The sequence below is a fragment of the Capricornis sumatraensis genome, chromosome 8 (assembly GCF_032405125.1).
Source record: "Capricornis sumatraensis isolate serow.1 chromosome 8, serow.2, whole genome shotgun sequence".
Classification (NCBI taxonomy): Eukaryota; Metazoa; Chordata; class Mammalia; order Artiodactyla; family Bovidae; genus Capricornis; species Capricornis sumatraensis.
Window position 1 is genome coordinate 76,940,949 of NC_091076.1, and position 20,376 is coordinate 76,961,324.

General features: G+C 49.5%; 2 protein-coding genes across 3 annotated transcripts; one reads left to right on the forward strand and one right to left on the reverse strand.

Moving 5' to 3' along the window:
• Positions 1 to 10,707: 10,707 nt before the first annotated feature.
• On the reverse strand, positions 10,708 to 16,250 carry ZMYND15 (zinc finger MYND-type containing 15). 2 transcript variants are annotated; one of them, XM_068976180.1, is made up of 13 exons: positions 15,083 to 16,250; positions 14,469 to 14,703; positions 14,223 to 14,378; positions 13,808 to 13,968; positions 13,143 to 13,295; positions 12,742 to 12,822; positions 12,489 to 12,605; positions 12,281 to 12,369; positions 12,095 to 12,193; positions 11,766 to 11,916; positions 11,625 to 11,683; positions 11,235 to 11,395; positions 10,708 to 10,879 (listed from the first exon to the last, which is right to left on the reverse strand). In XM_068976180.1, the coding sequence occupies exons 1-13, from the start codon at positions 15,663 to 15,665 to the stop codon at positions 10,708 to 10,710; spliced, it is 2,217 nt and encodes a 738-aa protein (XP_068832281.1). In that variant the 5' UTR covers positions 15,666 to 16,250. The 2 variants fall into 2 exon arrangements, with proteins under 2 accessions (XP_068832281.1, XP_068832282.1); XM_068976181.1 differs by lacking the exon at positions 12,489 to 12,605.
• Positions 16,251 to 16,327: 77 nt separating this feature from the next.
• CXCL16 (C-X-C motif chemokine ligand 16) lies at positions 16,328 to 20,220 on the forward strand. The gene is made up of 5 exons (XM_068976182.1): positions 16,328 to 16,903; positions 17,239 to 17,377; positions 17,693 to 17,775; positions 19,112 to 19,531; positions 19,963 to 20,220. Exons 1-5 carry the CDS (start codon positions 16,837 to 16,839, stop codon positions 20,022 to 20,024), a joined length of 771 nt encoding a protein of 256 aa, XP_068832283.1. The 5' UTR covers positions 16,328 to 16,836; the 3' UTR covers positions 20,025 to 20,220.
• The last annotated feature ends 156 nt before the right edge of the window (positions 20,221 to 20,376 follow it).

Here is a 20,376-nt window from a genome sequence, read left to right on the forward strand (position 1 = left end):
GGAATTTCGGAGAGCAGAAGAAAGTACAGTATTGAGCAGGGAAGCCATAGGATTGCCAGGCGTGCTAAGAACCTGCTTGTGATTCATCATGACAGATTCAAAGTGAGATTTGTCAACACAGTCGTTTATCCTCAGCCTTACTCAGTAGCTCAGGGAAAGTCTCACTGTTGGTAGAGTTTGGTTTGATCCTTCTTGCAGTATTGTGTAGAAGATGGTGGGAGAAGGACAAGAGAATTAAGAGTGTGTACACAAAGAGGATTTCCTTGGTGGTCCAGTGGTTAAGACTCCGAGCTCCCAATGCAGGCGGCCTGGGTTTAGTCCCTGGTCAGAGAACTAGAAAGACCTTGATGCTGGGGAAAATCAAATGCAAAAGGAGAAGAAGGCAGCAGAGGATGAGATGGTTCGATAGCATCGCCAACTCAATGGACATGAATCTGAGCAAACTCCAGGAGATACTGAAGGACAGAGGAGCCTGGCATGCTGCAGCCCACGGAGTTGAGAAGAGTGAGACACGGCTTAGCAACTGAACAGCAACAAATGCTGCAACTAAGACCTGGTGGAGCCAAATAAATAAATAAGATAAAAAAAGAATTTAAAGAAGAGTGTACACGAAGGAATCATTATAGTTATAGACAGTTGAACTTCAGCTGGGTGAAGTGGGATGTGAAGATGTGAAGAGGGTGATGGACAGTGAAAATGTGGACTGGACAATGGACAAGAGAAACCAAAGGCTGAAGGGTTGTTGAACTGAGGATATCAGAGAGTGGACTGGAAGGATGGATAGAGTGGAGTGCTGGGAATCCCAAGGTTTGAAGAGGTGCAGTTACCTCAGCTTGTGGCTGAGGTCGGGTGGCAGAGAAGAGGACAAGGAACTGAGATGTTGGGCTGCTGGACGTGTTATCTCAGAGGATGTCTCAGTTACATAAACAAAGATGATTTATGATAGAGAAGTAAATATAAGCCAAATGAACAAGCCTTTGATGAAACTGGTAGATGTTGCAAGATGATTGCCACAAGGCAGGGCGATGGCTGATCTAGGCTGCTGGCAGGTGCTTCTGAGAAGCTGGGATTTTGAAGGGAGGAGAAATTTTTTCAAAGCAAAAACAGATAAGGAAGACAACAGCCTCACCTCAGAATGTGTGGAATGTGGGAGGAAAAATACCTCTTCAAAGGGGGCTTTGGAGGATAACCAAACATCTGAGAGCAAGAAGGCAAAGGGATTAGGGTTCCATCCAGCTTTGAGATTTTTACCTTTTGAATTATATGCATTTTACCATATGAATATGAGCATTTTAAACTTAAATTTGATATCAACCTTTATTGCATGATATACAATAAATCTTTGTGTTTGTATTGGTATTGCAGCTTCTATTAAGCAACAGTTCTTTTTGTGGAAAACAATAAGAGTAACAACTATATTATTTCCAGTGGAAAACTTGGCATTAATCTCCAGTAACCTCTATACCAATATTCATTAAAGATCTGTACATTAGATTAAAGAAAAAAAAAAAGAACGCAAAGAGAAAAACAAGAGAAGAGGTGGACGCTTTGGAGGTTCTTGTTGACCTTAAATCTCAGAGGGTCCAGTGAGAGAATCTGGGGTAGGAAAGGGATGAGGTAAGAGACTGAACCCAAGAGGGGATGAACAGAGTTGTGTGGGGATAAGTCAATGAGTGTCTTGGCAAGTGTGGACTTCTGGCATGTTGCCAGGGAAAGCGTGTGCCGTGGATTCCTGGGCTTCAGACGCTGTGCTAGCCTCTTTGTGGCTTTACAGCAGCTCTTTGGCTTCTGCTGTGGTTCCTGTCTTCTGTGCCTCAGATCTGAGTCCACGAAGCTAGCTTGGGACTAGCACCCTACACAGACGATGCTGTCTTCTTCATCCTGTGCACCTGCCCCAGGCCCTGCACACTGACTTCCTCCTTCATTGGCCAGAAACTCTACGTGAAGTGTCTCAAGCATGTCAACTTCCCCGCCTTCCAGGGAGGCTGAGACAGTCTTGTGGTCGGTTTGATTCCCCGCTGGGACACTTCCTACATTCTCCTTCACTTATAATAGAGAAAAAAATTAAGAACTGACTAAATGTCCCACTAGACTGTGTCACATTCATAAAGTAAATTAATGTACATCTGTTGCAGGAGGGGACCCCTTCCAGGGCCCGAAACTGGGCTCTTGTCTGACACTCGGAAATGACTTGTCCGAGGAGACACATGTGCTGACAAATCAAGAGATTTTATTGGGAAAGGGCACCCGGGTGGAGAGCAGTAGGGTAAGGGAACGCAGGAGAACTGCTCTGCCGTGTGGCTTGCAGTCTCGGTTTTATGGTGATGGGACTAGTTTCCAGATGGTCTTTGGCCAATCATTCTAATTCAGCATCTTTCCTGGTGGCGCACGCATCGCTCAGCCAAAATGGATGCTAGCGAGAGGGATTCTGGGAAGTGGATGGACACCCGGTATCTCCTTTCCACCTTACCCAAACTCTTCCAGTTGGTGGTGGCTTATTAGTTCCATATTCCTTATCAGGATCTCCTGTCATAAAACAACTCATGCAAATGGTTACTATGGTGCCTGGGCAGGGTGGGCAGTTTCAATCAATGTGCTTCCCCTAACACATCCATCTATGAAAATAAACTGTCTAATGACATGTCATGTACAGAAGTGAGATTTGGACTACGAAGAAGGCTGAGCGTCAAAGAATTGATGCTTTCAAATTGTGGTGCTGGAGAAGACTCTTGAGAGTCCCTTGGATTGTAAGGAAATCCAACCAGTCAATCCTAAAGGAAATCAACCCTAAATATTCATTGGAAGGACTGATGCTAAAGCTGAAGCTCCAATGCTTTGGCCACTTGATGCAAAGAGCATTCATTCGAAAAGACCCTGATGCTGGGAAAGATTGAGGGCAGGAGGAGGAGTCGACAGAGGATGAGATGAGATGGTTGGATGGCATCACCAACTCAATGGACATGAGTTTGAACAGACTCTGGGAGATAGTGAAGGACAAGGAAGGCTGGCGTGCAGCAGTCCATGGGGTCAGAGTTGGACATGACCTAGAGGTTGAACAACAACAAGGACATGAGAAGTAATTCATAATGTATTGGTTTCTTAAAAAAGCAAGCTAGTTAACGTGATGTACAATATGATTGAAGTTTGTGAAAATGTGTGTGTTCTGGCCCAGTGGCTAAGACTCTGTGCTCCCAAGGCAGGGGGCCTAGGTTCAATCCCTGGTCAGGGAGCTAGATCCTGTATACCACAACTAAAAGATCGTGCATGTGGCAGTGAAGACCCAGCACAGCCAAATAATACACATTCTGATGAAAGGGATGGTGAACACACCGAAATGGCGACGATGGTCATCTCTGGGTGTTGAGGTTGAGGGTCATTTGAATTTTCTTTTCCGTGTTTTCTGTATCTTCTAAGTTGCCCGATTGTTGCTTCCAGTTCACCTCCATCTCACTATCTACCTTCTCAAGGTTGCCACCACTGGTCTGTTGAATACTCTCATGTCTTTGCTGTGAAGTACAGGGGACATTTCTTCACCTTGACATGACCTGGCCTCAGCAGTGTCTGGCACAACTGAGTACCATTTCTTTGTTTCTGAACCCTCCTGGTTTTCCTTTGCCCTCAGCACTTCTTTCTCTCAGGGCAGGCTCTTCTTCCTCTGGCCATCCTTCCCTCCACCAGGATTCTATTATGTGTATATATATGTGTGTGTGTGTGTGTGTATAGTATTCTATATTATATATAGAATATATATTGTATTCTATTGATTCTATTATATATATATATATATATTGTACTTGGTCACTCAGTCGTGTCCAACTCTTTGTGACCCCATGGACTATAGCTCACCAGGCTTCTCTGTCCATGGGGATTTCCCAGGTAAGAATACTGGAGTGGGTTGCCATGCCCTTCTCCAGGGGATCTTCCCAACCCAGGGATCGAACCCAGGTCTCCTGCATTGCAAACAGATTCTTTACCATCTGAGCCACCAGGGAAGCCCAAGAATACTGGAGTGGGTAGCCTATCCTTTTTCCAGGGAAACTTCCAGACCCAGGAATCGAACCAGGGTCTCCTGAATTGCAGGCAGATTCTTTACCAGCTGAGCTACCAGGGAAGCCAATAAATAAATGAATAAATATAACATATATATATATACACACACACACATATATGTACATATATGTTATATATATATAAAACACTTACCACCCACCTTCTACCACCCACCTATATACATGTGTATGTGTGTGTGTGCTAAGTCGTGTCCTACTCTTGGTGAGCCCATGGACTGTAGCCCGCCAGGTTCCTCTGTCCATGGGATTCTCTAGGCAAGAATACTGAAGTGGATTTTCATTCCCTTCTTCAGGGGATCTTCCTGACCCAGGGATCGAACCTACATCTCTTGTGTCTCTTGTGTCTTCTGCATTGGCAAGTGGATTCTTTATCACTGTGCAACCTGGGAAAACCCTTATGTATTACTTACTTAATTAATATTAATTTATTTAGCTGCATTGAGTCTTAGTTGTGACATGTGGGAACTTATTGCCTGACCAGGGATCGAACCCCGGCCCCCCTGCCTTGGGAACATGGAGTCTTAACTCCTGGACCATCTGGAAAGTCCCCAGGGTTCTGTTTTTAAGGCCACTTCTTCTCTCTCGGGCCCTCATCCTCTCTCCTCTTTGTGTGAGTTCCCTCTCTCACATGTTAACTGCCTACCAGAATTTCTACCATGAGTTTCCACGAGCATTTCAAACTTAACATGAATTCATTACCTTTGTCTCCTTCTCCTTCCAACCTCTCTAGCTCCACCCTTCCACCTCCTTCCATCTAGTTGCCCTGACTAGGAACCTACAGCTCTTTCTCTGCCCCCCACCTTGTTCCAATATGATTGCTCACCACCTGTTATTTCTACCTCCTCATTAGCCCCAGGATTTACCTGTCTCCAGCATCAAGGCGCTGCCAGCTCTTGCCTATATTATTACCAAAAACTCCTAGCTCATCTGTCTCAAGTCTTATTCTTTCATAGTCAATTTTCCCTCCAGTATAGCAGGAATAGCTTTCTAAAATTCCTCTGGAAGAACTTTCCAGTGGTCCAGTGGCTAAGACTCCACACTTCCAAGGCAGGGAGACCAGGTTCTATCCCTGGTCAGGGAACTAGATTCCACATGCTGCAACTGAAAAGATCTGTGCCCCAGCCCAGCCAAGAAAAAAAATACTTTTAGTAAATGCTAAGTGTCTATTACGTCTCAGGCACTGTGCAAGGGCATAGTTACAATCAGACTGGCAAGGTTTCCCCTTTTATGGAATTTGGTTTTTAGTGTGTATTGGAGGAGGAGGGAGTAAACATAAATGAATGACACGATAAAATAACTGTGACACAAGCTCAAAGAAAATGCAAGAGTAGAGTGATGGGGGTAAGAGGTCCTTGTAAATTTCATGGAAGCAAGGACCAATCTTTTGTGTTTTTTCCCCTTTGCATCTCTAACACAAAACCGTGTGTGCATTCAATCAGTATTTAGTAAGTGAATTATCAAAGTAGGCAGTTTGTAATCTAAACATTTTTATTACAAAAGTACTGTGTGTTCATGCAAGAAAAATGAGCAGGACAGCAAAACAAAACATAATGCTACCGCTTGGAGATAACAATATGCTTTGGTACTTCTATGTAGGACAGCACAGGAACTTAGCGAGAGACTATTTTTCTGGCCAAGGGAGTGACGAAAGTTCTATTTCCCCTCAATCCATCAGGGACCTAGGCTGCCCTTTTATGGCATTAGGAGACACACAAGGTACTAGGGAAGGGGTTCTACCCTCATCTGGGGTCAAGGAAGGCTACCCTTCTAAGGAAGTGACCTTTAAGCCGTAAAGGAATTTGTTGTGCAAGAAAATAGGAAAGTTCACACTGAGAAATGTCTTCATTTAGAGCTTCTGGCTCCAGGGTAGAGATGGGGGCAGGAAGTGGAGTGAAATTGCCTTTGAAGGTTGGCAGGGACCACATTAAAAGAGCATTTTTATCTAGCTCTAACTGCCAGTTTTCAGGAACTAAAGAATACAGATGCACAGATTAAAAAAAATAAAACCTCCCAGAAGAAGTAATCAGCCCGATCGAGAATGAGGAACATTCTACAGGACAAATGATTTAGTTACTCATTTAGTCACTCATTGACTCAGCGTGAACGTAAAAAAAGGGAAGGAGGCTTGTTATAGGAAATAAAACAAAACACCCAAACTTAAGAGACATAACAACCAAAAGCCACCTGTAGATATTCTTTATTTCTTTGTTTTAAAATTTTAATTTATTTATTTATGGGTGTGGTGGGTCTTCATTGCAGAGCTCGGGCTTCTCATTGTGGTGGCTTCTCTTGCTGGGCTACAGGACACTAGAGCATGGGCTTCCGTAGTTGCAGTACATGGGCTAAATAGTTGAGGTTCCCAGGCTCTAGAGCACAGGCTCAATAGTTGCGGTGTGAGGAGCAACAAATCTGTTGCTCCATGGTATGTGGGGTCTTCCTGGACCAGGGATCGAATCCATGCCTCCTGCATCGGCAGGCGGATTCTTTACTGCTGAGCTACCCTTATTTATTTCTTGACTGTAACAAACCAACTGTAAAAGGCATGTTGGAGACAATTGAAGAAATGTGAACATGAACTGGGTACTATGATAAGATACTAAAGAATAATCATTAATTTTATTGGGTATGATAATGGCATGGTGGTTACACTTTTTTAAAAAGGCCTTATTTGTTGTAGATGCATGTGAGACCACTGATGTCTGTGGATGTGTTTTACAACACTCTGGGAAAAAGCTGGGGGTGTGTGATATTTTGATATAAACAATATATATTCGGGGGACCTCCTTGGTGGTCCAGTGGTTAAGGATCCACCTTCCAATGCAGGGGACTCAAATTCTATCCCTGGTTGGGGAACTACGATCCCACAAGCCTCTGGACAACTAAACCCGCTTGCGTTAACTACTGAGCCTGAATTTCCCAACAAAGACCCATCACACCCAAAAAGAAAGAAATACTTTTTGGCCTTTGTCCCACATTCCTAGCTCAAAATTGTATGAAACCCTTGAAATTTTCCTAAGTGATTGAGAGGAATGTCTTCTGCTATTCATTATAGGCCCCTTTCGACTATACCTGAGTTTATGCTAATGAGGTGACTCAATGGTTCCCTGGTTATTCCTCAGGAATAACCTCCTGTGTGTCTGGATGGCATAGAGCCATCTGTGATTGTTTAACAGGGACTTGTGGGTCCTATATCGACCCAAACATACTCTTCTGCACTGCTGCATTTACAGCCAATGATGTTGCCCCTAAATTAGTCACTCTCACAATCTATTTTAGTAAAGGTCCTTCAGGAAGCTGATGATACCAGTCTGAAAAATGAAGCAGCTAACTCCTTCACAACTATATTCCTGCTTTCAGGAGTTTCTTGGTTTTTGCCCTCCTCACCCATGCTAACTTCCCAGGTGGCTCAGTGGCAAAGAATCCGCTTGCCAATGCAAGAGATTTAGGGTTTGATCCCTAGGTTGGGAAGATCTCCTGGAGGAGGAAGTGGCAACCCACTCCCAATATTCTTGCCTGGAAAACCCCATGGACAGAGGAACCTGGCAGGCTACAGTCCATGTGGTTGCAAAGAGTCAGCACGCATGAGCATGCACACTAATTATCTTCTTGGTGACCAGGAGACTCAGAGGTACTTTCTGTTGTCCCAGCCTAATTTTTTACTTAGTGGATAACTTTGAGGCTAGCGGCCAAAATTCAGGCTGACCCAAATCTGAACTTAGTCTAGCATCAAAGTCCAAACCAGAACTCATGTTTAAGTTTCATTATAGCTATTGCAAATAATCACCAAGAGATGCGTACTTCACATTTTTTTTTCTTATTGGTTTGCACTTCTTTATGCTCTTCCCTGGTGGCTCAAACGGTAAAGAATCCACCTGCAATGCAGGAGACCTGGCTTCGATCCCTGGGTCGGGAAGATACCCTGGAGAAGGAAATGGCAACCGACTATAATGTTCTTGCCTGGAGAATTCCATGGACAGAAGAGCCTGGCAACCCCCAGTTCATGGGGTCGCAAAGAGCTGGACAGACTATGTGACTAACACACACACATGCCTCTAGTGAAACAACTTCCTGGGGTTGACTCCAACTCTAAATTCTATTTCCATTCGTAACTTTTGTTCACAGAACTCAGAATTAGTAATAATACTAATTATTACTGATTTACTATAAAGGATACAACTCACGTAGTTGGTTGCTCTGATATCTAACCTCCATCCTGAAGCTAAATACTCATCCAGAGTCACCTTATTAGAATAAACTCAGGTATGGTTGTAAAGGGCTTATTACGAATAACAGAAGAGGCTCCTCTCAGCTCTATCACTCAGGTCATAGAAGCTCTCCTGCCAAGAATGGAGGATGCAGACCAAATATATATTTCTTATATTATCACGTCATCACAAGGAATAATAATAAAACTGAAAAATGCTGGTGATTGTCCAAGCTGGGTGATGGGTACATAGAGATTCATTCTGCCAAGTCTTCCAGGGTTTTTGTGGATTTGGAAACTTAGATAATAAAATATTTAGAAAAAAAGAGGATAATGGAAAGAGAGGTACTTTATAAGCCATACTAAAGAGTCTGATCTTCTAAACATTTTATTTTGAAATAATTTTAGATTTATAGGTAGATTGCAAAGACACTCAGTAGTTCACTCGCTCAGTGGTATCCGACTCTTTACAACCCCATGGACTGCAGCACGCCAGGCTTCCCTGTCCATCATCAACTCCCTACTTTGAGCCTACTCAAACTCATGTCCATTGTGTTAGTGATGCCATCCAATCATCTCATCCTCTGTCATCCCCTTCTCCTCTCACCTTCAATCTTTCCCAGTGTCAGGGTCTTTTCCAATGAGTAGGTTTTTTTGCATCAGGTGGTCAAACTATTGGAGTTTCAGCTTCAGCATCAGTCCTTCCAATGAATATTTAGGACTGGTTTCCTTTAGGATTGACTGGTTGGATCTCCTTGCAGTCTAAGCGACTCTTAACAGTCTTCTCCAACACCACAGTTCAAAAGCATCAATTCTTCAGTGCTCAGCTTTCTTTATAGTCCAACTATCATATCCATACATGACCATGGGAAAAACCATAGCTTTGACTAGACGGACCTTTGTTGGTAGTGTCTCTGCTTTTTATATTCTGTCTAGGTTGGTCATAGCTTTTCTTCCAAGAAACAAGCGTCTTTTAATTTCATGGCTGCAGTCACCATCTGCAGTGATTTTGGCAAAGACACTAGCGTGTTCCCAAACACTGCTCATCCATCTTCCTTTAATGTTACTTCTTCTATGAGCATGATACGTTTACCATAACTAAGAAGTTAAAATTGATACAATTCCACTAGCTAAATAGCAGACTATTCAAATTTCTTGTTTTCCCATTCTTCTTTTTTTCCATTCAAGATCCAATCCAGGATACTATATCCTATTTAATTGTCATGTCTCCTTAGTCTCTTCAAATCTGTCGATCTTTCTTGGTCTTTCTTTGCTTTTTACGACTTATACTTTTGGAAATAGTGGTCATGTGTTTTGTAGACTGTCCCAGGAATTTTTTTTTTCCTGATGTGTTCTTGTGATTAGTCTAAAGTTATGGATTTGGGGGAAAATACTACAGAGGGGATGGGAGTGTGGCCTTGTCATTGCATCAGGTCAGGGAGCATGATGTCAGCATGACTTCTTATTTCTCATAAATATTAGTTGATTCAGGTGGTGTCTGCCAGGTTTCTCCACTATTTTTTCCTTTTTTATACTTTGTGACAAGCATCTTTAGGCCCAGCTTATGCTTATGGGGATTTTAAAATCAGAAGAAAGTCACTGATGGGATTTAAGCAGAGAATAATGTTTTGAATGTCTGTTTTGGAAGGAATAGGAGATACGGGGGGCATTTGCAGTGGGACTGGACATAAACTGCTGGAGGCTGAGTGACCAGCAGTCTCATTCAGTTGGTTCTTACGGGACATGAAAGATGAGAGAAGGTGGAGTCAAGGATGGCCATGAGGTTTCTAAGCGGGACAGGTGGGTGGCCTGGGGCTTTCACTGACTCTAAACCAAGGCTGTGCAGCCCCTAGGAGGCTGTATGCCTCCCCTGCCCCCGCACCCCCTCCCTCCCCCCCTTCCACAGAGAAGTCACTTTCCGTTTCTTGGTCTTATCTTGACTTGGATCCGGTCTCTGAATGTTCCTGGGGCCGGAAACTGTCTTATCAACACTTCTTCTTATTAGAAGTTTGGGGCCGGGAAAATCCGCTGCAGGAGGAAATGACAACCCACTCCAGTATCTTTGCCTGGAGAATCCCATGGACAGAGGAGCCTAGCGGGCTACAATCCACGGGGTAGCCAAGAGTCGGACAAGACTGAAGCGATTTAGCACGCACGCACGGGATTACCCAGGAAGGTTAGAATCCCAAGCAAAGAGAGAGGAGATAGCGGTCGAGGAACTGAAGAAAGCTGGAGGAAAATGTCGTCCTTAAATCCTTTTTCTCCTCTCTCCATTTAAGGACCCAACGATGAGCATTTGACTCAGTGGTTTCAAACAAGTTATTTTATTTAGCTTTTCGTGTTCCGCCAACCGGCCCCGCCCTCGGCCTCCCCTGTTTCGCGTTCCTTTCTGAGGCGTGTAGGGGGAGACGGTAGACTGCTATCTCTCGGCCCTCACCTGCGCCGGCGGGACCCCCGCCCAGGTTTCTTTTCTCCTCGGCGCCTACGGGCGGGGGCGGGAGGGGCTGTAGGAGTTGGGGCCGGAGTCACCGGCCCGGGCGCCGGGCGGGCCCCGCTTCCGTGCGAGGGCTTGTAGACCAAGTGGAAGATGAAAGCGTTGCAGTACCTGAGGGGGCGTGGCTCCATCAGGGGCGGGGCCAAGAGGCTGGGCTATCCCAAGGGGCGGGGCTTATAAATTCTGCGTTCCCGGGGGGTGGGGCTAGGCTTAGGGCTCCGTGGGTGAGCCAGGGTGTAATCAGGGCTATGTTTTGGTGGGTAGAGGACCAGGGGTTGGAGAGATTTTGTGAGCTGGTTCTATAGAGGGGTGTGTGGGCGTTGTCGAGACCCTCCAGTGGGGGTCGTGAGGAGTGCGGGCGGAGGAAGCAGAGGGTAGGGCTGGGCCAGGAGGGTCCCAGGACCATAGAGACGAGGGTTGAGGTGGGCTTTTCAGGATAAGCAGCCAGAGAGTACGAAGGCCTTACCAGGGCATGCAATTGTCTGCAGCTCTGAGGCGAAACGGGGAGCGGAAAGGGTTGGGCTGTGGAGGGCTGGTCCCCCCTCCTGTGGCCACCGCCATGGTCTGGTCGTCCATCACACAGCCATACTCGCTGCTCTCGGTGAAGAACGCCGGCACTCGGAGGGACTGGGGTGGGAGTGGGGCCTCAGACACTCACAGAAAAGCTCCCACCCCCATATACCTCCTGGGGACCCAGAGGACTGGGATGGGGAGAGGCATGAGGCAGACACAGGGGCCAGGAGGACCCGTGGGTGCACCCTCCGTCTGTGGAGTAGATGATGGGGAAGAAGACACTTTTAGAAAATGGGGGACCGGGAAGCAGGTTAGAGAAGGTCTCGTTTGCCCCATCCCCCACCTGTAACCGGGGCAGCGAGCTCAGCCAAGTGTCCTTTAGTCCAAAGCCAGAGTTAAATCCTGCGGAGGGAAGGAGAGCAGAGAGAAGCTAGCTTCCATGGCCTCCTCCCACCTTCTCCACCCTCCCACCCCCGGCTCTTACCGATGACCAAGTCAGGCTTGGGCCCCTGGAGCAGGTGGTAGGGCCTTGCAGACACCTTGATCTGCAGGTCTCTGCGGCCCTTCTCCTTAGTCCCAGAGCTGAGCCGTGCTGATATGCCAGAACCAGGGCGGACAGATACTTCAGGGCCATCCTGGAGAGTCAGAAGTGGGAGAGAGGCCAATGGAAGTGATGGTGCTGGAAGATGTGTCAGGTAAGACAGGGGAGAGAAGGTAGGGATCAGAAGGGCACTGCCCAACCAGGATGATAACAGAGAGACCAGGTCTGGAGATTAGGGTGGGGGACAGGGGGAGGGGGTACTCAACCCTCACCCTCTGCAGAGTAAAGTGCTGCTGGTCACTTTCAGGGGGCAGGCCATCACCCACAAACTGCAGCTCCAGGGCCACGTGGGGGAGCAAGACCAAGAGTTCCTGAAGGGCAGAGAGGACGAATCTGGATCCCACCCTGTGTTCACCTCCAGACCCAGATGCCCACCCTTCAGGCCTGGAGGGACTTACCCAAAACACCATGACAAGGTCAAACTCCTTCCCGGCCTCCACCACGTGGATTTTCAGTGACTGTTTGTTCTGGATATTGAGCTCAGGGACTGGGTGATAAGCTAGCCACTTAAGAATGTGGTCTCCTCCTCCCCTCCCTCCTGTCCCCTACCAGCCCCCTGGCCCCTCTGCTCCACGCAGTCCTCCCCCCTGCCTCAGCTCTCCTTACAGGATTGGGGCACCAGGTGGGTGATGACGTAGTACACAGTCAGTGGGTAGGTGAGGAGCACGGCCATGGGGGAGTCCAAGCTGAGGCCCCGCCAAATGTAGTAATCCTGCCACGAGCCTGGGGAGAGTGGGCTACTGGGGACCTGACCTCAGGCCCCCTCCAGTCTAACAGCCTCCTTTCTCAGCCACCCAAGACCTCTGGCCCTGCAGATCATATCCCCACCCCTAGCTCCCTCAGGGCCCCTCTGGCTCACCAAAGAGGCCCCTGGGTGAATCTGGGGGCACTGGAGGCATCAGAGCAGGCCCATCCCCCTGGAGAGGCTGGTAAGGATCTCCTGTGAGGATGAAAGATGATGAGCCTGGTGTCAGGGAGATCCCCACCTGGCTGCTTCCTTCTTCCAAAGGAGCTGTGTTCCCTGAGAGGACCTGGAGCTGCAGCAGGGGGCTGGGAAACTGCCTAGGGATGGGGCTTCTGGAGAGGGTGGGCAGGGGTGACTTTTCCGAGGACTGGGGAGGGGCAGGCAGTGCCCTGGTGCTGGGGGTGGGAGTGTCTGCTGTGTATGTGGAGGGGTTTTCTAGGATCTGGACAACTTTTTGATCTTCCCTCCTGCTCTCTAGTCTGAGCGACTCATGCCTGGAGAGAGGCCCCACGCACCATGGAGAAGAAGGCTGAGGGAGGGTGTGCTGCCCCTTGGGTGCCTGGGGGCGCCAGGGCCTGGAATCAGCATGCTGAGCTGGGTCCAGTAGCCACGAGTGAGGCCGTGGGAGGCCAGGAAGGCCTCCTTGTTAAAGGTTTCACTGGTCACCTCTGGAGAAGGATGAGGGGAGGGGTTGAGGGCCCAGTGGCCAGGATTCCAGTCTTGGGCTCACCTCAGCCTCTCCCCAGGACCCTGGGTCTGACTCTGCTTCTAGTCAGGCAGAGAACTAACATTCCTGAGTGGCTACAGCATAGTCCACAGAAGCCATGTAACAATTCCATGGGTTTTAACATTTGCTAATCTGCCTGTTTTACCGGTGAGGAAAAACTCTAAAAAGTAAAGTGATTTGTTTCAGGTTGCCAGCTTGTGAAACTGGGAAGCAAGTATTTGTATCTCTATTCCTGAATCCCCTAAGTTCTCTCAGGGACCTGAGAACTCAGTCCTCAGCTCCAGAGAGGCTATCTTCAGCCCCAGGGGTCTAGCTCCCAGCCCCAAACACCCAGTGCTCAGCTGTTACTCCAGGGATCAAGACTCTGAAATAACAGGCACTTAACCTTCAAGCCCAGGACCCTGTTCCAAAGACCTAGTTCTGCTTCCCCCATCCATCCTGACCTTATGGTACCTGCGGTGTAGGTAAAAGGCAGGGTTGCCAGTTCTCCAGCCCGCTCCATGAAGGCTGCAAGCCTTGGGCACCAAAATCGGTGGCTTACGTCATCTGGGCATCGCTTCCAGTCCGCACGGAGACAAGCCTCTCCACAGTACAAGACAGCACCACACTGGGGGCTGGGGTTATAGGAGGTGGTGGTGTATCCAGTGTTAGTGTATGTAGGTCCCCTGTCTGCTGTCCGTCTGTCCTGCAGCTGCCCATATGTCACTCAGTCTATGTGTACTCTCTTTGCCTATAACGGCATGGTATTTTTCCATCTTCTTGTTTCTCTGGTCCTCATTCTGTATGTCCACAGTGTCCCCCACTAGCCTGCTTCCTCTCTGTTTGCCAGACTTTCCTCCCCCTCACTCTGTCTTTGCAGGTTGCTCACCAGGGTGTCAGTTTCACTTCAAAGCTGTGCCTGTGACAAACATGGCAGGTTCGAGCCCGAAGGGAGGCAAAGGTGAAGCCTGGCCGGGGACCCCATGTCCGCATCGGGGTCTTGGATAACTTCACTCCCAGCCTTGGGACCAGACTCTCCAGCTCCCTGAATGAGGGTGGAGACAGCATCAGGTTGGGGGTGGAGCTCAGAAGCCCAGGCCCCCAGGCTTCCCCACCCTCTACCAGCTTTCTGTACCAATGCAGCTGGGCATCTCCCACAGTAAGCTGTCGGGGCTTTCGGGGGTCTCCGGAGCCCATGGGGCAGACCATGCTGTGGCAGAGGAGAGCATAGGCTCGAGGAGCCAGGTTCTCAGCCCCTGAGCCCCTGCTGGTGCTCCCCTGTGCTCCTTCCATCAGCAGGTCAATGCCCAGGATGATGCCATGTTCATCCGTCACCAGTAGGAGACAGGAAAGGTGCAAGGGGGCAGCACCTGCAGAAGACAGGAAAAGTCGGGGGTGGAGGGGGAAGATTGTTAGGGGCAGGGTACCAAATCAGATACTCCTGGGGCCAGGAGAGGGGACTAGGTAGAGAGGGCAGGCCTTTTTGGAAGGGGACAGCGGCTCCACAGAACGAGCATTTGCTGCCAGGCAGAAATGTGGGGGTGTGCTGTGGGAACTTCACATTTTTCTTGAGGTGTTAACTCTCGACTTCTGGAATTGTTTTTTTCTTTTACTATTTAAATGTTGGTGAAACTTAAAAAAAAATGTGGATCAATGAAAACACCTTTTCAGGCCAGCTTGGCCTGAGGCCCACCCATGTGTGACTCCTAACTGCGCTCTGAGGGGGCCAGCGGTGTCCCGGGTTCTTACCACCTCTCCGCCCCGTCCTCCTCTCAGGCCCCGGCCAGTCTTCTGCCCTGTCTTCTTTGCCATCCTCGCCACCTCCAGCCTCCTGCTCGGCCTCCTCTGGCTCCCCTGGAGGGGTGGCTTCCCGGGGGGGCTCCCTGCTGCCAGGGGCCGGCTCCCCATCCTTGTCCGTCTCTACCTTTTTGGTGTTGGCACCCTCCTCCTTTCCATTCTCTTCCTCCTCCTCCTCCTCCTCCTCCTCTCCTTGCTCCCCTTCCTCCAGGCTGACAAAGCTGACGTAGGGACTTAGGTCTCGCAGGTGGAGTGGGGGCTCATCTCCCAGCAGCTGGGCAGCCCCCAGGCCTGGTCCAGGGCCTGGCTCTGCCCCTTGCCCCAGGCTGATGCCCACACTGCGGTTGGGCAAGACGTGGAGCACCCAAAGGGCCGGGTCCTGGGGCAACCTTCTGATCTGAGCCTCCAGCTGCCGCCAGCGACCCTCAAGGCTGGTCCCTACAGCCCCGCGCTCTGCCACGAACTTGTGGAACCAGCCAAAGAGGAGGGCAGCAAAATCAAGGAATTCATCCCGGTATCCAGACACAAACTCCATGTCTTCAGGGACACAGGGCCTGAGCCAGACTGAGAAGAGGAAGGGATGTATGGTGAGGGAGAGGCACCGGGGACAGTGTGGGTTGGAGGGGTCCCTTAGGGTGGAATCTATGGATGGATGTTGGGAGCCAGAAAGGAGGTTTTAAGGCTGAGGATGCGAGTTCAGGATGAGAATGGGGGCCAGACTTGAAAGTGGGTGATTAGGGTTAAAAGTGAGTAGTCAGGAGGGAGATAGTATTTGGGGCTCCAAATCTGAGGCTCAAACCCTCAAACGTAGGGGTTGAATTAAATCGAGGATCGAAGTGGGAGAGGGTTAATCCTATGGGGAAGAGTTCTGGACTCTTCTGTGGGGTGTGGGAAGAGGGCATCAGAGGCAGGGCATCCCTTCGCCTTGGACGGGGTTAGGTTTGGCGGTGAACCCCAGTACACCTAGCCCCGCCCCGGCCGCTCCACGACTCCGGTACCTGCAGCCGCCACCACTTTTCGAAGGTAAATACCTCGGGGTGCGGTGTGACGTCAGGCTGCCCGAGCCCATGGCCGGCTGCTCGGGTGGCCACGCCCCAAAGTCTTGTGCCGCGCGGAGGCGCCCGGGTCAGTGTCTGCGCGGGCGGAGCGCGCGGACTGGTGCTGACAGTCACTTCGCCCACGTGACTGGAGCCGGGTCAAAACGTGAAAGCCTCTCTAAGGAGCAGGTCACAGAGACTGAGCTGCGGAGGGCAGGCGGGCGGTGCTGGCATCTCTGGGCCGGACGAATCGGCCCAGGGGGCAGGGCTGCCATCCAGCCGCGCCTAGCCGTGCACATTGGGCTTCCTTTCGCTTTCTCTCGCCTCCTTCCATCATTCCTGGTTATCCCTCGACGAGGCTCTGGGCTGGGTGCGGGGGTGCTGGCGGAGAAACTCCACCTCCCAGAGTTTCCCCGCCACCCGCAAGCCTGCGATCACGCGGTTGCGACGGTACTGACCCCACTGTCGATTTGAGACGGTGAGGACGCCGGGAGGGACGCGCCGCCCCCTCGCGACCTGCCTCGGCCGGCCGGGCCCCAGCGCCGACGACCGCCGTGTCCCTCGGAATCACAGGCGAAGCGGGAGAAGGAAGCGAAAGCCATTGAGAAACCGGCTGGTCGTCAGGCTCCGGAGAACGTCGGGGAGTCAGACAGAACGCGGCGGGCCGAGATGATGCTGGGCCGGGCATCCCGGTTACTCTTGGTCCTACTGTTTGTAGCTTGTCTCACTCCTTCAGGTTTGTCAGAGGCCCGGAGCCCCGAATCCGGGGAAGGAAACGGGCGGGAGGCACTAGCGCCGGGGGGTTGAGTTAAGTGGGGAGCCAGGGTCCCCAAGGCAGCTGGGGCAGGGGGAGGGCCAGCTGCTTGGGCTTGGGGATGGGCTGGGGAACACCTGGGTCCAGATGATTATGGACATATTTGGGGAGAGTGAAGCGTGGGTCGAGCCGGGGTCGGGGCTCAGATCCTGGGGTCTACGGGAGACACTGTAGCGAGGCTGTGGGTTGAAGTCTTAGTAGCAGCTGCATGAGCCCCTTGAACCGGGGCCTGTGCGAGCCACTTCCATCCCTCTCAGGCAATGGCAACGAAGGCAGCAAGGTTGGGAGGTGTCCCTGCAATCGTACAATCCCTTCCCGTTCCCCTCCAAACGAGAGTGAAATGAGTCATCTCCGAAAATACGTGACAGCATATCAGCGCTGTTTTTCCTACATCAGGTAATCTCACCACCCACCCCTGGGAGGGCTGCGCGGCGCCCCCCGCCCCCAGCCCTTCAGGATCCTCTGGTCAAACTCGATCTCCTTCTGGGAGGACGTCTAGCCCCTGCCCCATTCCTCCCGGTCACGTTCGCCCTAATTCGTTGCACCTTCAGTTTCCCTTTTCCCCTGTCCCACCTACCTGGAATTTCCCAGTCCCAGCAGAAACTGCCGAAGCTCGGGAGTGACCTCACTTCCTTGGAATCAGGAAAGAGCTGAGAATAGCGGGGGTGGGACAGAGAGTGGGGACACATCTGAAACCAGGTCGTTCCTCAGGTTCCAGCTACCCCGCGGAACTGTGTGTGGAGGCAGCACTGACCGCTGGGTTCAGGAACTGATGCGCTGCTTTGACAGCGGAGGTGAGAGCTTCCCCCTCCTCCCTAGGCCCTGTCCCCAGGGCTCCTGTGCGGCCACCTTACACCCTTCTTTGCCTCAGCCCTTTCTTCTTCAGTATACTTTGACTTAAGTTCCTCTTTACCATAAACCCTTCACCATTACTTTCATGATTTTTGCCAATACTTCCTATCACTGTGCATTTACTTAATGTTGTTCTTGAAATCAAGGCACTATTTTTATGTTCCGGTATTTTGTGGTGAAGGCTTCCCCAGTGGCTCAGGGGTAAAGAATCTACCTGCCAGTGGAGGAGATAGTGGGTTCTATCCTTGGGTTGGAAGGATCCCCTGGAGAAGGAGATGTCACTCTTGACTGGGAAATCCCATGGACAGAGGAGCCTTATGGGCTATAGTCCATGGAGCTGCAAAAGAGTCAGACATTACTTGATGACTAAACAACAACAAGAACAATTTTATTATGGAAATTTGAAGACATGTACAAAAGTTGAGAGATTTGTCCAGTGAACATCCATATAACCACCACCTAATTCTATAATGTTTGATTTTTATATTTGATGTATTTTATATACATCCATAATAAAGCAAATATATTTTATATTTTACAATATCGAGTTTAAGGCATTGTAACTATATTTGCTTTATTGCCCACCCATCTATCTATGCATCCCTCTATCCCTCATTGATCTGCCTAATATCTTTTTTGTACACTTCCAAGTAAGTTGCAGGTTTGACTATACTTTATTCCCAGACATTTCACCATGTATATTATTAAGGAGAGTTCTGTATTTTATTGTTCCTTTGAGGTGAAATTTTAAAACAATGAAATGAATAAATAAGTGTATACAGCTACTTTTGAAAAACTTAATGGCAACTTGTCCTAAGCAGGAACACCTGTGAAGTCACAAATTTGATATGCTGGTTGTATTTTACTCCTAAAATGAATACACAGCCATTAAGACACCAGGTGTTCTTCCAGGTCCCAGCACCTATCTGATTTCATCTACTCTTCCTTGCTACTCTGGCCTTTGTTAATAAAATTATCCCTAAGTTACAGCTAAAAGAAATGAACCCCAGAGAGGTTAGGCAACAAGGGGCAAGGTCACAGCTACTTTGTAGCAGAGTCTGGGTTCCAACCCCGGTGTCCTGACTTGCCAGGACATGATTGCCCCAGGGGTTCCATGTTGTAGTTGCTCACTTCCATCTCTTCATATTTTCCCTCTACCCTCCTTTCCTGGCCTTCAGCTGTTCCCTTGGTGTTTTCCTTGACCCACTACCCTGCCCTCTGTCTAGTTCTTCACCTTGTCACCTCGTAGCCCTGATTCCTCACTTCTTGCTTCTTCAGAATGTAGACATGCTCAACCTAGGGTGGTGACCCACCAGGCGGGTGCACCTCTTCACAGCACCCAGCTTCCTGAGCCCACAGAAGCAGCACCTTCAGACACAGCCACCACTTCCCAGATGTACCTGCCATCCACTTTGCAGCGTACCCAGCAACCCACTCCTCTGGAAGGAGCACTGTCCTTGGACAGCAAGCTCATCCCCACCCATGAAACTACCACTTACACTTCGGGCCACAGTCTGGGGGCAGAGCCTGAGGCTAGGGAGAACCAGAAGCAGCTGAAAGAAAACGTGGGTCCTGCGGCTGGGACATTAGCCATGGTGCCTGTGTTGTCCCTCTTGGCCATCGTTTTCATCCTCACTGGAGTCCTACTCTACGTTGTGTGCAAGCGGAGGAGGAAGCAGCCCCTACAGCATCCCCCAGGTAAACTGGGCTTCTGAACCCCTCCTCCAGGGACCCAGAGCCTCCCTGGCAGGGATTCTGCCAGCAGCAGCTCCCAGGCAGACCCAGAGACAAATACAGGCGATGAGTGAAGAGTCAGCTCGACTACAGAGTGGAGAGGGAGGGACGCCATCATAGGCCCAGGGACCAGCCCTCGAAGTCAGGCAGTGCTTGGAGCAACATCAAGGTGGCAGCTAGAGCAGACTAGTGGGAGATGAAGCTGTGGAGGAAGGTGGGAGCCCTTCATTCAATTCACAGATCTTTACTGTTGAGCACCTGCTGTGTACCTGGTCTACAGCTAATGTTTTGGACTCTGATTCCCCAGTTTAAGCTGTCACCCCTTGCCCCCCTGATACCCTGCCCAACTTCCCTTGATCTCAGAGCTCATCTGTTAATTTCTTTATCTTTTCCAGATCTTGCAGCTTCATTATATACCTGCAGCAGAAGAACCAGTGCACAGAATGGAATCTTGTGAGGGCAGATTGTGATTTATTCAGCATCAATTAATATACGAGAACAATCTCTGGCACATGGTAGACACTCTACTTCTTGGTCAGTGTTTAATTCACAACTAACCAGTCACTGACCTCCCTTAGACCTTTCCTCTTTTATTTTGGATTTCTCCTATACTGTGATATAAAATTTACTGTTTATTTTATGTCTTGTATAAATTCCATATTTTTTAACTACTAAAACTTATTTTTATAATTTTTGGCTCTTCTTTCTGCAGACGTGGGTCTTATGCCCTTGCCCCCTAATCATGCCTGGTTCTTGGCTTCAGCTTCTCTGCTGATGGCCACCTAGCATCTTCCCCCTCAACATCTCCT

Bases quoted from the DNA above. Each gene is read 5' to 3' on its own strand.
- ZMYND15 (XM_068976180.1), bottom strand. From the start codon at position 15,665: ATGGAGTTTGTGTCTGGATACCGGGATGAATTCCTTGATTTTGCTGCC. The intron at 12,823-13,142 runs GTGCGTGGGGCC...TCATCCTCACAG, and splicing joins CCTCAGCCTTCTTCTCCATG to GAGATCCTTACCAGCCTCTC. The intron at 11,684-11,765 runs GTAAGAGCCGGG...TTCCCTCCGCAG, and splicing joins CAAGCCTGACTTGGTCATCG to GATTTAACTCTGGCTTTGGA.
- CXCL16 (XM_068976182.1), top strand. From the start codon at position 16,837: ATGATGCTGGGCCGGGCATCCCGGTTACTCTTGGTCCTACTGTTTGTA. The intron at 17,378-17,692 runs GTAATCTCACCA...GTCGTTCCTCAG, and splicing joins CGCTGTTTTTCCTACATCAG to GTTCCAGCTACCCCGCGGAA. The intron at 19,532-19,962 runs GTAAACTGGGCT...TATCTTTTCCAG, and splicing joins GCCCCTACAGCATCCCCCAG to ATCTTGCAGCTTCATTATAT.